This window comes from Nothoprocta perdicaria, unplaced genomic scaffold, assembly GCF_003342845.1.
Source record: "Nothoprocta perdicaria isolate Ctin4 unplaced genomic scaffold, notPer1 scaffold_17, whole genome shotgun sequence".
NCBI classification, from domain to species: domain Eukaryota; kingdom Metazoa; phylum Chordata; class Aves; order Tinamiformes; family Tinamidae; genus Nothoprocta; species Nothoprocta perdicaria.
The window spans coordinates 6,795,911-6,811,410 of NW_020454871.1; the positions used below are offsets into that span (position 1 = coordinate 6,795,911).

The following is a 15,500-nucleotide window of genomic DNA, read 5'->3' on the forward strand; positions in this document are numbered from 1 at the left end:
TTTGCCTCCTCTGCACGCGGAGCAGCGTCCACGAGAGGGAGTCGCGCTCCCAGCACCCTGTGACTTTGCTTTTACTGCACTGAACCCAACCTTCCTTTTCCAGCTGGAGCTTCCCGCAGGCCCCACAGGGAGGCAGGAAGGGCCCTCGTGTCGGTGGCGCTGGTAGCTCGGGGCCGCTTGGCTGCGGTGCCCGAGCTGGGCAGCGCTGGTGGCGCCTGCTGCGCGGTCCTGCTCCCTTGCAGGAAGCCGCCAGGCATCTGCCACCTTGGTGGGTTCGAAATGTTTCTCCTTGCCAAGGCAGATTGGCCATAAGTTAAAGGCAAAGCATCTATAAATTTATATTTATAAATTTATGTACTGTAGTCTATAAATATTATAGTTTTTATATGTGTAAATTTAATGTACTATAGTCTTTGTGCAAAACTGGAATGGGAACACATAGCAATAAAGGGGTAAGTGGAAAAGGGCTGTGATTGGCCTTCATCCGGGTTTATGGGATTCTGGCATCAGAATTCAAAGCACTTTCATAGTCGTAAATCTGGAAAGTTTGGAGATGTGCAGCAGGCAAGAGGATTTGTGTGGACGACTGGCAAAAGAACCAGCGCAGGGACTAGAGCAGCGGCCCTGCCTTGGGGCAGAGCTCAATGTGGCCGGGGAGGAACTCGCTCCCCTGCCCAGGGCTCCCCCTTCCCCGTGGCTCCCGCTTCCCCACGGCTCCTGTTGGTGGCCGGACTGGCTGGAATCGCTGGGCAAATGGCACCGTTCTCCTCCTCGCCTCTCTCTTCCTGCGCCGTAGTCTTGCTTGGTCAGGCCAGGAATCTTTTTATTTCTTTAGTCTTACCCTAAATAACTTGTAATCTCTTTGACTAAAAAGAAGGCTTATCCCTCCTTTACAGATAGGAAACTGAAGTTTGGGCTTGGCCTGAGGATATCCCATTTAACATTGCCCAGGGCTGAACGCACCACAATTACCGCTAGCAGGTGTGGTTAGGAAACCTTCCTCACATCTGTTTCTTGGTTCTCTCAGTGTGTTTTTCAAAACAAAGGCCACCTAAAAAAAGAAACAAAATGATTTAGTACTTTATTCCAGACAAAAAATGTTTTAATAAACATTAATAATAATGTTTAATAATGTTTCAGTTTACATATAATGTCTCTAGGCTTAGTTGCCTTAAGATAATAACACGAGTAAGTCTGGAATTTCTGGAACTATTTTAACTTTGATGTCCTTTTTCTCCCCATAAAGGAAGATGTAGATTCCTTTATGAAGCAGCCTGGGAATGAGACAGCAGATATAGTCCTTAAGAAGTTGGACGAGCAGTATCAGAAGTATAAATTTATGGAACTTAATCTTGCTCAAAAGAAAAGGAGGTAAGTTTTGACTTTTGTTATGGGGAAATATTTAGCGTTGATCTGCTTTTAAAATAGGATCTAGCTAATTAAATGTAAAAAAAAATATTATTAGAAGAACTGCTACTTGCAGTACTTTTAGAAAGTCACAAAGCCTTCCCTTCCCCACCGTGAGGATTCTTTGCAAAGACTTGCAGTGTTGCTAAACTGGTCCTTAGCCTTTAAAGCCAAAAAGACTGTTATTCGCTCTGTTTTTTTTTTTCAGTCCAATGTAAATAAGAATATAATATGACAAATGGCTTTTAGATCAAGCCTGTAACTTTTGGCTCCTGTCTCTTCATTAGCTTCAGTGCTGATCTGAAGCTAGCAAAGAAACACATTTTGTCTTTAAACCCCGAATCCCAGCTCTGGATAACATTTTTATTTGAGATGAAGCTCGTTTGCACGGCGGAGAATCCCTTGTGATTTGTAGGAGCTGCGTGTCCGGCCAGGCTGCCGCGGGGGCCGGTGTCCCCGATCCGCAGATCCGGGACACAACGGGCTGGTGTCCGATGCCGCCCAGTCCTGCCGCTAGTGCAGGCCGGGCTCCTCAGAACGGGCTTGGCTTAATCTGATGTGATTTTTGTCCCTGTTTCTTCTGTGGTTCCCAGAACCTGTCTCTGTTGACAGCAGAAATATGCAAAAATGTGCCATTTTGGCAATCAGACTAAGTTATTGGTAATAAATGTTGGTTGAATTCTGAAAACTGTATGTTGTGCTGCTGCTTTGTTAATGACAGATTGTTCAGTCTCAAGTATGATAAGAGGCAGGTGAGGATGTAGAAGAGATGTTTTACCTACTATTACATATTGTGTTATATCTTTAAACTTTCTACTTTTAAGTCTGAAAAGCTGCTAGAATTTCAAGTTTTAAAATGGAAGTTGGGTTATGTAATAAAACTGATCACATGTTTAGGAAACTTGTGTCTGTGTAAAATAATAAATTATGACTGTTGTTAATTCACAGGCTAAAAAGTCAGATTCCTGAAATTAAACAGACATTAGAAATTTTAAAACACATGCAGAAGAAAAAGGTAAACTATTTTGAATATCTAAAGAGTATGAGTAAAGCTAACTGCCTTTCCACCCTAACAGAACACTTTGCAAGAAATGTTTTGGAGAGCACACTTAATATGCCTTTAAAAATAAGAGAATTGTTTTAAAGGTATGTAGTTCTTTTTGAAAGCTAGTTCAAAAAAAAATAGTGCTTGTAATGGAGACTTCATATTTAAGAGTGTATAGATTGCGACTAAGCTTGGGTTTAGTCTCTAGTCTTTATGGAATTTTTATATTGTTTTTAAATGTGTATTTTTAAAATGCTTTAGTCTTTGGTTCTAATTTTTATCTTGAAGTAAATTATGTATAGTTCCACAGAAGTTAATATAATATCAATGGTAAAAGCAGGGAAGTGTGCTCTTTACTGTGATTTTTATGTCTCTGACGTAAGTTTACAATGAAAATAGTAATTTTAAGTTGTATCATTTGTCTTTAGGAATCCACAAATCCAATGGAAACCAGATTTTTACTGGCAGATAATCTGTATTGCAAAGCTTCAGTTCCTCCTACAGACAAAGTTTGTTTGTGGTTGGGGGTAAGTAAAACGCAACGTGTCCTGCAGCTGCTCGTCACCTCTTACGGGTTCAAGCAAGAGCCCCTCTTTGCTGCTGACTCGTCTGTTCCCTTCGAGGACACTGTTTGTTGCTGTGTGTAGTAGAGCCATGTTAGGGCAGTGGTGCAACCTGAACAGACAACTTCAGTGCATTAGTAGAGGTTTCCTCTGCTGTGTTATTTGGTGTCTATACAGAACATAATCATAAAACTTTTAGAACATTATAACTTCCGTTTTTTTCCTTTTCGAAAAACACATTTGTAAATCTTTTCCGTATCACATTTGCTATCCACTGTTCCTTGGGATTGGCACATGTCCAACCCAACAAATTGCTTTGGCATATACCTTCCCCTTTTCTATAGCTGTTACTTGTAGTTAACATCTTGCTGTCCTTTTCACGTACCTTTTGGGAAGCTGTGCTCGCTTCTTCCTCACAGCATTTCTGTCTTTCCCCCTTACCAGTATGCAGAATTATTACTAAAGATTGGTGGGATCACAGCTCAAAACTCAGATTTCTATATACTTAAGTGGTACCAGGTTGGGATAGTCCCTATTTGGAGGCTTCCTTATCTGTAGAGATAACCAGTGTTTATTTTGAGGCTTCTAAATCCCCGATGTTCCCATGCAGTCGGCTGCCAAACAAAGTTCCGGCCAAGCCAAAAGCCGTGTTGATAAATGCAGCAGCAGATGCTGTCTGATTAGGGGGTTGCTCCCAAACTCCTCTTCCACTATTTTCCTATCATAAGTGGAGAGTTCTGTCTGACTCTTGTTGCGTTCAAAGAACTGCAGAATTTCCTGCCTGACTTCCCAGCATCGTTGCAGGTTTGATTCGCCACCGTGTTGGAGGCAGTTTATCCTCCTGGTGGTTTACACAGAAAAGCATCACAAAACAGCACAAGCAGTTTTTAATGTTTAGGTGTTCTTTGGCTTTCTGCCTTTTCCTTGAGGCTCACAGTCTGTCTCAGCTGGACTATGTGGTTTCATTTTATCGGGGTGACTACATTCTCCAGTTACTTACAGTGGGAAAACAGAAAAGGCTTCAGCTCTGCTCAGCATCCCTGGAGCGGTGTCTGGTTAAGCAGTGCTAGCTCGAGATCTGCTCAGTGCACAGTCCCTGACCAGGACAGGGCTCTGTGGACACAGCCTGACCCAGTGCTGCTTGTTTCTCTCTTCACGCGGTAGCCCCTCATGGAAATGAAGATTTGGAGATAAAGGCCCTGCGGGTTGGGATAGGGCTGTCATACACCCTATGCTTTGGGATATCTGTAATAATTTATTATTGACTTCTTGAACTAGCCGTGTTAGGAGTTTGCCAGTGTCCCAGGTAGAGAGTTCCTAAGGTTAAACTTGAATGTGGCAAAAATTGTTTTAAAAATCACTTAACTGCTAAGAAATGTTAGGAGGTTTATGAAGATGGAAGATGAGATGCTGATGCATCAAAGGGACAGTGCAACCCACAGAGAGCAGAAGCCCTTGTTGCTCAGCAATGAGAACTTTCTTTTTCATGTCTCTAGAGGTTTTGTCTCTTAGTTACTCAAGTTGAGGCGGCCCCAGGTGAATTTGGGCTTTGCTCTCCGTTGATCTTGCCAGTCTTGGTGTAAGAGGGCACATTTCTGTTAATGCGATGAGTTAGAAACAGGCTGAAATACTCCTGCCAGGGCCTATTGTAAAAAGAAGAGTGAAAGCCTTTTTTTTTTTTTTTTAATGCTTAAAAATATTTCTTTTCTTTAGGCCAATGTGATGCTTGAATATGATATTGATGAAGCTCAGGCTCTGTTAGAGAAGAACTTGTCAACAGCCACAAGAAACCTTGATTCTTTAGAGGAAGACCTGGATTTTCTTAGAGACCAGTTTACCACTACAGAAGTCAGTATCCTTTTTCTGCATGCTTGCTTGCTTGTTTTTATTTGCAGGAGAGGTAGTAGATATGATGGGTAACCTCTGGGAATTACTAATTTTCAGACATGTTCTTGTCTTAACCTCCTGTGTTTCAAGTTCTGTAGCGCTCCAGGAATGTTCTCAGCAGTGACACTGGATATTGTGTTTCCAGTGCCCGGGTGAGGATGGCAGCTTTGACAGGGCAAAGTTTGGGCCAGCAGTTGGGTCCCTATGAAAACAACTGCAATGGCTGGGAATGAATGGAAGGTTTGGAGCGGTGCCGGAGCCCACGGAGCCCGTTTTGCTGTAGCCACTGGTGCGTCACGTCTCTGACTTCTCTACAGTATCATGAACCCCCTCCAGGAACTCCAGGAATTGAGGGTTTTTTTTCTTTTTTTTAAAAACTATTTTAGCCAGGAGCACAGCTTTCAACAGAAGCATTAGATAATACGGTACAGGAAGGCACTGGTTTTTAGTGTTGATATTTAAGATATGTCACGATGCAGGGTGAATGCCCGAAACAGGCAAATGTGACTGATAGGAGGCAGCTTGGGCAGGTTGACTGAAGGCAAAAGAGGGGAGTGGTAAGAAAAGTTGCTTTTTGTTGTTGGTGGTTTTTCTTTTTTGGTAATACCATATTACAGTGTTAAATACAGATGCTACAGATACTAACAATAACAAATATTAGCATTTTAATATAAAGTTTTTTGCTCCAAGACAGCTCTTTCATTAATTGGTGTTTTCATTAATTGGTGTCTATATTGACTATCATGAGTAAGTGAAATGAGTTATGGGCAGCAAGCTAATAACTTACTTATCCTTTCATTTTTTTTCTCCCTCTTTCCTTAATTTTATACCTTCAGATATGGCTAGAGTTTATAATTGGGATGTAAAGAGAAGAAACAAGGAAGACCCTTCCAAAAATAAAGCATAGTTTTGGCAATTTTAAATGTGTTTTCAATTTCCAAATATTTTTTATTTAAACACCCCAAAGTTCATTCCTAAGGGACTGAGTTACTTTAATCATTTCAGCAAATGGTAAAATAAATTCAAAAAAAAAAGATGGTGAGCACCATTTTATTTATTTGTAAACTCAAAATTTGGGTTCATGCATGCCTCATGAAATTACGAATTATTTGAAAAGACACCGCACAGTCTAGCCAAGGATGCAGCGTTTTGATGAGACTACTCTGTCCTAAGTAAATTTCTACCTGAAAATTTGGAAATGCAAGATGAAAGTATGAAATGGGTCTGCCACTTGAGCAGGTTACCATAGTGCAAGAGTTTACTCTTTCCTCTCTGTGATGTGCAGTTGGTGAAGGTGCAGTCACCCAGGGCTGGGAGGACGTGCAGTTAGTGCTGTAGTAAACAGAACAAGTACAGTGAGGTCTTAGATTTTGTTTCACTCAGTTACTTCTCTGGCAGCATAAACCTACGAGCATTCCTGGATATCTATCCACTGGGGATAAACTTGACTTCCATAATCATTGGTTAAGTTACCTGTCTGTTACTGGACTCTCAGCACTTTACCTGCCACAGTTTGTGACTTGTCTTTGGAGAAGGGTGATGAATGGAGCAATGGAGCAAAGAGCACAAGCTACGTCAAGACTGCAGGTGATCTCACCCCATTCTTCTTCATACATGTGCACACACTGCTTGTTTTTGCCAATGTGTTGACCGAGGACACGAAAATGCTGGCAGCCTGTAAACAAGAACCCCCATGTACAATCCCTTAGACAGATATCCAGTTCAAATGTCTTAACACTCTCAGCCTCCTAAGTAGTGAAACCTGTATGAAACATGGATGGTCTGCTGAAGTACTTCTTGGGTTACTTTGAAGCCTTGCAAGATTGTTGCCTTTTTCCTCTGCAGTTTCCTTCTAAAATGAAATGCTCAGTGGTGATGTCAGTGGCTAGTATACACACTCTGTGACTGAGAATGCAGGTTTCTCTACAGAATAAATGCAGATGTTAACTGTTCAATCTTCATGTAATAAACAATATACCTGTAAAGTTTTTGTACTTTTATTTCATGATATTAAAATAGTACAACTAAACAGCTGTGACAAATGCCTCTCTTTGTGAACCCTTTTTTTTTTGGGGGGGGGGGGGAGAAGGCACAAAGCTCATGCATTTCCTGCTTAAAGGCTAGCAGGGGGTGAAGAAACATGGCTGAAGTAGCACTGTGAAAAGAGTATCTGCAGAACACAAGCAGAACAAGATGGGAGGCAACACATCTGGATTTGTGAACACAGACTGACCTGACACCACTATGGTTGTAAAAGATTAAGAGCTGCAGGAATGGAAATAATGGTAAGTTCTTAACATGGGTAACAAGTACTTGGAAAAAAATCTTATTTAAAAGGGAAAGATGGATAGTTCCAACTGAACTCAAGAGCAGGAAAGACTGAGGAAGGAAACAAGTAATTCCTATGGATGGCATCTTCACAGGGAGCCCTGGGTAAAACTGAACCACCACCTGCAAGAGGCAGCAGCCTCTGTTCCTGTGCGTGGCAGAGGCTTATTACTTGCTTGTTGTATTATTAAGGCAATTATTTGCTTGTTATTGCATAACAATGTCTTTCCCCTTTTCATCTATTCTAGCAGTTTCATTAGGAGTTGTTAATTGTATGTTCTGCATTGTGGCCTTAGTATGAAGGGGTCAGGAAAAGATCAGGCACCTCAGCGGCTGCTGTGAGGACTGGGCTGTTAGGGAAGCGTTGCTCTCATCTGTGAATTCACTTGGGTCCTGCTGGGGTCTGGCTCTACTGTACCTCTTCTGCAGGACGATACCGTTGTTGCAGTGTCCAGAGCAAATATGAATGTATCTAGCAGCTAATGTACTGTGAAGTAACAGCAATCTGCACAGGCTCTACTAGGCTGAAGCTACGACTACCCAAACTGCAGCTTCTTCCTTCACTTGCTCTTTAACAGTATCAGCAATGAAGGGAAAGGCAGTTGCAGACACATCCTCATCTCTCTTGCAGTTTTCAGTTTGGGTTATAAGGCAGCGATTGCCTCCCTTTGTTGTGCACAATGAAGTGATGAGTTAAGCACCCAGTGTGAGCAAAAGTGCTGCCCAGATTACCACTGACCTAATGCTTTGTGTTAGAGCAAGAGCAGCTGAGCTGGAGTTGGCCAGTAGGTTCAAAAGCAACCTGGGTTTGAAGTGTGGTGGGGTGGGGAGGGCGGGAGAAAGGGCGATTATATGATTATAGAAGCCTGGTATTATTGGGTATCAAGAAAGAAAAAGACAAGAACAAGCCTGCAGGTGGTGGATCTCTGTCCAGTGTTGATCTGTCTTCAGAGTTAAAGCTTCATTCCTGTAAGAACACGAGGTCAGTGTGGTCAGTGCAGAAGCGGTGCTGCTCCTGTGACACTGAGAAAGCTGGTTTAAGATGGGACCAGAGAGCCTTTTGAGGAAACATGTACAGCGGATACTGCGTCAAAGAGCATCGGCTGTTTATTGTTGAGCTAGTCCATGTCAGGTTAAGGTTGCTGCAGTACAGGTACTAGGTGGCTACTGATAAAGAAGGGGAAGGGGGGAAAAAAAACACACTGAAGTTTCTTCACAAGTTTTGAATTTCACATTATCACAGTAACCATTATGCTAAATACAAGCATATTTTCAGTCACATACAGCTAAATACAGCATTATTTTTACATTTCATTACAGTGCATAACAGAAAGCGAGGAAAGGCGTATAGTATAGCTTTACTCTAGAGGTTCTGAGCAATTTCAGTCATCAAACATGCAGATTGTTTTTATGTGTGGTAAAGACCACAAAGTTAGCTTTTTTTTTTTTTTTTTTTTTTTTTTTGTCCTAGAGTAAAAGAGCTCCTGACCTTTATCCTGTGAAAGGTGTCACCTTCTGACTTCCCTAAATCCCTCTTGCGCTAGAAGTCAAAGCATTAAAACCAGTTGTTAGAAAAGAATTCTTAGCATAGCCTTTAAGTTCTTCATCTTAAAAAAAAAAAAAAACACCTGAAATTTTGTACAGATGAATCTACAGTTCCTGTATTTTAAATAAGCTGTCTAGAAAATGCAAGGAGTTAGAAAAAGATGTATATAATGACTTCTCTATCATTTAATATAACGATTTATTACATCTAAGTAGTTAAAACTGCATACATTTTCTTCTGCACTGTTCCAGTTTAGAATTAAGATACTTGTATTACAAAGTCAAGATTTACTCTTAAGGCCTGGATGCACTTACTCATTTAGGTGCTCTGGAACTTCTCTCTGGGAGCAGGAAAGGGCGAATGTCGCAAACCCATTAAACAAAGTCTTGATAGTTACAGCACACAGAAGCTGGGCTCTTCCCTGCTCCCCCCACCCCCTGGCCAGGCTTATGAAATGTCAGTATTGCTAAAACTCTGCTAGATCCCAAAGTTCTACTGGCTTTAATGCAGCACACAAGCTCACCCTTTAGGCCAGTATCTGCCTTCAGCTGAACAATCCAAAAGACACCTCTTGAGCAGAGCTGCACCCTGAGAGGTTGAAGTGGTTGTTTGCCTACCTTTCATTCAAGGAGTTAAGGAACTGACCCTTTTCTACCTGCTTGTCCTGGCATTAGTCTAAACAAGACTAATGGTCCTGATTCGAAGAGACCTTGTGCTCTCCACTGGCAGCAGCAGAAGGTGCAGGCAGAGAGCCCACGGTAGCCAAGCTCTCGTGGCTCTCTCTGCATCAATCTTCTCCAGCTTTGCTTACCTAGAAAGAGATTTTTTTGTAAAGACTTTTTTTTTTGGTATCTTTTGGACACTGAACCCAACCACCACTAGTTCTGCCTGGAGTTTGATGGGTGTTAGTGTAGAGTTTTTCTATGTGTTTATAGCCAATTTCAGACCTGACTAGGGGTGTTTGGTGGTGACAAGTTTCCCAAAATGCGCTGGACTGTCGCCACTCCTTCCTGGCCCTGCTTTGCTACCAATGCCCTCCCAGCAGGTACAACTCTGCAGCTTGCCCATATAGTCCAGAAACAAGACTACTTCCCAAACACAAAAAACTTTTTTTTTGCGCTTGTTTAACTACTCTAATATAGAAACCCCAGCTCTTGTCCAAAAAAAAAGGATCCATACAGGTGCTGCAAACCATGGGAACAGAGAGAAACGGACAGCTCAGTAGCAACCACAAAAGCCCATACTTCCCTGACAGTGCAGCTTAAAGAAGTACTTTACTCTCACCTACCAAAAGGCCTGGCACTGAGCAGCAGATACGTCCTAGGGTTTCACCTACTCGCTCCCTCTAAGCAGTGTGGGGGTGACAGCTTGCAAGCATGACTAAATATCGCTGTCCTCATTTTGTTGCTTGTTCCATAGGTTAAACTTCCCAGGTTTGTTCTGGGGCAGGGTTACCCTGATGCACTTCAAAAGCTTAAGTGAAAGCTAAGCAGAAGCAAAGCTCAGGTGGCGGTGTCCCCAGAAAGCGGCACCTGTGCAGAGCCCTTGTTACTCAGCTACCCACTCATGATAACCAACCTGAAAGGGGTCTTCCTTGTCAAAAAAACCCACAGAGGAAACAAATTTTCCTCTTATTGTGTCTCTCGTGGCTTTCCTTCTCACCCGCTCAGCCACTTCTGTCCTGTGCTCCTCCTTTCCTGTTCTAGAGCTCTTCTTCCACTGATGCCAAGAAAGAAAACAACACTTTAACAGCAGAAAGCACTGATGGAAGCTGCTGCTTTCCATTCTATTTAACATCTTTAGAAGCAAATCTCACCTTTGAGAATGGCTGGTACACCTGAGTTAAGCTTCACAAGCTTTTTTTTTTTTTTTTTTTTTTTTCTCCCCTCCTTTCCGTATCTCCTTGGGGCCTTGGCTGGTAGACACCTGAGAGGGTCAGTGACACACAGACGGCAAGACAGAACTGCTGGTGTGTCCTGCCTGGCTGCAACAGCCTAGCATTGAGATGCAGAGTATGAGGACATGTTTTTGGCTTCATGCTCCTTATCACTTAACTCTATTGGCTAGCCCTGAACTCTGCATATTTTCAAGTTATTCATCTAGACAGTTAATACTTAAATATTCACCAAATAATTACAATTGGAGCAGCAGCTGCCACTTAGAATCCCAGTTCAGCACAGCAAGGACAATGCAATTGGGGGGGGGGGGGGGGAAGTATTTAAATTTAATTACCAATTAACTAGCTATTATTTTCCCTTTAAATCTCTCATAATAGTGTTTAGTATATTGAACTAGGTTCAAGAACATAAAAAAGAATTCAGAAGTATGTATACCCTTTCAGTAAACTCTTTCTGTGGCACTGGCCTTATAAAGAAATATTTCAGCTGCCATTACATCTTCTTGGTAATAAATAAACAAAACAGCTGCCACAAACCAGGATGTCCTCTTTCCTTCTTTCTTTTTCTCTCTGCCAGTGTGTCATGCTACTGATGTATCTTCACTGTGGCCTCAATAGACAGCACGGAGCTATAGCTTTACTTAAAAGAGGACATCGTGCAGTTCCCTGGTGTGTGCCACCTCACTGAGAGCTGCTTGCGCGCGCACTCCCTCTGGCTCCCTCTCCTTTCTGCTTCCTGGCTCCTTACAACATACACATGCACCCTCTCACTCATGCTCGGTTGGGTTGGTCGCTCCCAGTTCAGAAAGGTTATTTGGAACAGAACATTTCTTTCCTGGGTCTGTTCTCCTGGTGTCCAAAGCAACGTGGGAGGCTGTTTGCAATGGGAGGGTTACTCTCCCTTCTGTCACACTGAGTTCACTTAATAGAATACAGGTGGTTAGTAGAGTTCATCACCACTTTTCTCACTAGAGGAGATCAGCACAAGCATCGCCTATCTGATTTCACCACTTCTTCCGAAGAGTGCACTACATTTGGGACAAACCCACTCTTAACCCCTTCCCATCCCTCCTGGATTGAAATGTCCCCCCTTTTAACAAGCTCATATATATCTCGAGTCAGATCAGTGAAGGCCTTCTCCACATTAATGGCATCCCGAGCTGAGGTCTCAATGTACTTCATACCATATGCAGCAGCCAGCTTCTCAGCCTCGTGCCGCGTGACCTGCCGATGGGTGTCGAGGTCGCACTTGTGACCTACCAAAACAAAGACAATCTGGTACGGCTGGACGTGCACTTTTGTCTCCTCTAGCCACTCATGGACGTTCTGGAAGGACCTGCGGTTTGTAATGTCAAAGAGGAGGAGTCCGCCAACCGAGTTCCTGTAGTAGGCTCTGGTGATGGACCTAGAACAGAAGGAGCCACAGGAGATGTCTGAGTTACAGCTATCTGGGAGGAAATGCAGAGAGAACTTTGCATATTTTTGCCTGCTTATTTTGAAAAATCTTTTTCTTAATCCAAATGTTGCAGTTAGAATACACCCTGAAGAATACAAGTAAGAGAATTTCATTCAGTAATGTCTTACCACTTCTGCTTGTGCTCTGTACAACTTCTCTTTCAGCAAGACTGCTAATTTTGGATTAAAGACTTCAGGCAATGTGTCTCTGTCTTGGGTAACATTCCCTGTTCAAAATCCCTCTCTTCGTCCTCCAACATTTTTGGTCTCAATTTTTCTAGTTCAGATTTCCATATGCCCTTTACTGTTAACACTATGCAGCCCTCCCCTCATGTAAATGCTTTGACAAACCCATTTGTTTAGAAGCACTGTAACAAAAGTTTTCTCCTCTGGCCCCATGCAGGTCTTGTTTAAGAGGACCTGTAAAAGGCAAAGAGGAAGATACAGAGCTGGAAGGCCTACGCTGGAGCTGTCGGCTCCCCCAGCACCTGCCCACAGCTCCATGCTCCCACTGCCTGCGGCGGCTCCCACCACCCCAGCTGCCACAGTGAGAGCAGCCGCCCTCACCACCCACAAACACACCAGGCAAAGCCGGGCCCAGCTCCCACCCAGCAGCCACATGAGGCAAAGGCATCTGTGAAGGGGTTTGTGTTACCACTGAGCATGTTCCTGACAAATACTGAAATCATTAAGCAAAATGCCCCAAGCCACTGGCTGGGAATGGGACAGCATCTTCCGCAAGGCATCTTCTGGATGGGAATTGGGTAAAAATCTTCTGAGCAAGGGCTGTTTTTTTAGGACAACATGAAAGAGCAAATGAAATGAGCTAAGAGGCTGTGGAAGGCAGGCCCAGCAGAGTTCAGGGCCCTCTACACTTGGAAAAGTGAAAAAGCTGTAAAATTGCAGTCTTGCTTGGTGCAAAGTCATGGATTAGTTCTAAATCCAGAAGCACTGATTGATTTCAGTCTCTGGAGGATTTTATACCAGGGCCTTGCTCGGAAATGTAAGCACTGCAACATTTCTACCCTGGGACCAGTACTCTCTGCTCATGCAAGACTCTTGTTACAGGTTAGTTGGTCTTGCAGCATTTGTGAATCTGGAGAAACCGCCTCAAAAAGTAGCATCAGCTGACGTTCTCAAATTTTGCTTTCTCAAAGAGCGTGCAGAACAGCACAGTGTGATGGAGGAAAACCCACAGGCAAATCCTGAAGAAGGCCAGGAGAGGGGCAAGGGATACGCTGTGTGCATATGGATGAGTGCTCCTCTCCCAGCTATCTGGCTCAGCAACAACAGTAACGCTGCACATTTGGCACTGAGGGAATTAGAGCTGCCTTGCCAGCTGCAAAAAGATATCGTTGCTTGCCTTCACCCCACACTAACATTGCTTCTCCCTCGCGTATCAGCCTGGCTCCTCTTGCCAGCACAAGCGATGCCTCAGGTACTTCTGAAATACATGACAGGATGTGAGCTCTGCACTGAGGTAAAACCAGGTCAAGGTCTCAGTGGAAGCCTTTTCTTAAAGGCTTTTCCACAGGCCGCTCTCGTCCCTGACCACGGCAAGAAACCTACACACGCTGCTCGTCACTGCCCACCGCCTTTGCCCAACTGGTACCCGCCTGTTACCTCCCTCCACGTGTGCACAAGCTGCACTTATAAAAGCGCTGCTTACACAAGCCGAGCAGCAGAGGGGCTCACACCTGTTCCCAGCAAGTTTGAACTAAGCTTTTGCCTCCTCCTGGGAACTCTCCTTTGCTCCGCTACACACTCGTGTGCAGGGGCTCCTGTGCTGCTTGCTGGAGCCCTCCCCACAGCCCAGGGGCTGCCGGCTGGAAGAAGGCAGCTCGTGATGAGCTCGCAGTGGTATCTCCACACGTGCAGGCTGCGCTGGCTCCTCTCTGCTTTGCGTTACACAACAGCTCGTTTCAGACAACCAGGGCAAAACAACCAGGGCACGAAAACTTGCCAGATTCAGGAAGAACTGGACCCCGTTCTCCTACCACTTCAACACAGCCTCAAAGCTGCCCCCAAAGAGCATGCATTTGATCTGGCAAAACAAGCACATGCGCAACTATAATTTAAGCTTGACTGCGAGGAAATTGCTTCTCATTTATGCAGCGTGAGAGAGCGCACAACAGGGGTCAGGAAGAGTAAAATGTCCCAGCTCAAAGCAGAGGATGCCAGCAAGGTGTCTCAGGACGCCTGACACCCCCTTCCTTCCTCATGCAGCAGCTGTCAAACTGCTGCAGAGCAGATGGGAAACGCAGGGCTCCACATAGGAAGCACTGTCAGAAGGCACTTCTTGGAGATGCTCTCTGCACTACAACAAAAAAGAAAGTCTGAGGGTGCTGCAGAACACACACACCACCGTGCCTCCTGCCAAGGCCCGTGAGTACGAGGGCCTCCGCTTATTTCAGCAGTAACTCGCTGTATTTTGTCTTTTGCCAAGGAAAAACACATAACAGAAACCCTACAGCTTCTACAGCTAAAAACATCTATGGCACTGTAAAACTGATCCGTATGGGCACAACTTCTTACCGTGCTGAGGGTGCTTTGGAAGGAAGGAATACAGACCAGATTTATTTTGCCTGACCTAGCCACGTTGTAGGATACACCACAGGGGTGACGGGGCTTGCTCATGTTCCTGCTATCGTTTTACCTGGCGGGTTGAAGCCCGCGCTTTGGCTAGAGCGTTTCAATGTGTGTTGGCGCATCCCTCGCATTGGGCCGCCCTGTCCTTGTCACCGCTCGCACGACCCGGAGCCCTGTGCTGGGCAGCACCGCGGAGCGACGCGGCCTCCCCGGCCCCACGCGCCCCCTCGCCCGCGTTCCAGGCCAGGGAAGCGGGGCCAGCCCGGGGCTTTTGCTCCGCGCAGGGCTGGGCGGGCTGCGGAGCCCTCTGCTCGCGCAAGGCAGGGCCGGCCGCGGCGGGGGAGGCCGGGGCGCGGGCACCGCAGCCCCCGCGCACCAGGAGGGGGTGCCCCGCTCTGCCGGGATGGGGGGGGGTCACTCGTGGCCCCCCCAGCGCCCCGCGGGGCGGCGGAGGCAGCGCTCGGGCACCGGCCCCTCTTTGTCTCACGCGGGCCCCGCCGCAGCCCCCCGGGCCGGGCCGGGCCGCAGGCCCCGCGCAGGCCGCGTGCTCACCGGAACCGCTCCTGCCCGGCCGTGTCCCAGATCTGCAGCTTGATGCGCTTGCCCGGCTCGATCTCCACGAGGCGCGAGAAGAAGTCCACGCCCACGGTGGGGTCGGAGATCTGGGCGAAGCGGCCCTCGGTGAAGCGCCGGATGAGGCACGACTTGCCCACCGTGGAGTCGCCGATGACGATGAGGCGGAACTGGTAGAGCCAGATGGCCTCCATGGTGCCGCCGCGCCGC

The 15,500-nt window shown here is 45.4% G+C and overlaps 2 protein-coding genes across 5 annotated transcripts in view; one reads left to right on the plus strand and one right to left on the minus strand.

Annotated features, from left to right (window-relative positions):
- LOC112944504 (prefoldin subunit 3) overlaps positions 1-6,863 on the plus strand; it is a 39,635-nt gene extending 32,772 nt beyond the window's left edge. For all 3 annotated transcript variants that reach the window (XM_026035957.1, XM_026035955.1, XM_026035956.1), the window contains 5 exons: positions 1,247-1,371; positions 2,356-2,422; positions 2,881-2,979; positions 4,729-4,867; positions 5,739-6,863. In XM_026035957.1, the coding sequence (XP_025891742.1) occupies positions 1,247-1,371; positions 2,356-2,422; positions 2,881-2,979; positions 4,729-4,867; positions 5,739-5,809 (501 nt within the window). In that variant the 3' untranslated portion in view covers positions 5,810-6,863. The remainder of the gene's footprint in view (positions 1-1,246; positions 1,372-2,355; positions 2,423-2,880; positions 2,980-4,728; positions 4,868-5,738) is intronic.
- A 1,292-nt stretch (positions 6,864-8,155) lies between these two features.
- RAB39B (RAB39B, member RAS oncogene family) lies at positions 8,156-15,491 on the minus strand. Of its 2 annotated transcripts, XM_026035966.1 has the most exons (3): positions 15,270-15,491; positions 11,858-12,078; positions 8,156-9,587 (listed from the first exon to the last, which is right to left on the minus strand). In XM_026035966.1, the coding sequence occupies exons 1-3, from the start codon at positions 15,482-15,484 to the stop codon at positions 9,409-9,411; spliced, it is 615 nt and encodes a 204-aa protein (XP_025891751.1). In that variant the 5' UTR covers positions 15,485-15,491; the 3' UTR covers positions 8,156-9,408. The 2 variants fall into 2 exon arrangements, with proteins under 2 accessions (XP_025891751.1, XP_025891750.1); XM_026035965.1 differs by lacking the exon at positions 8,156-9,587 and having other exon boundaries at positions 11,397-12,078.
- Positions 15,492-15,500: the final 9 nt, after the last annotated feature.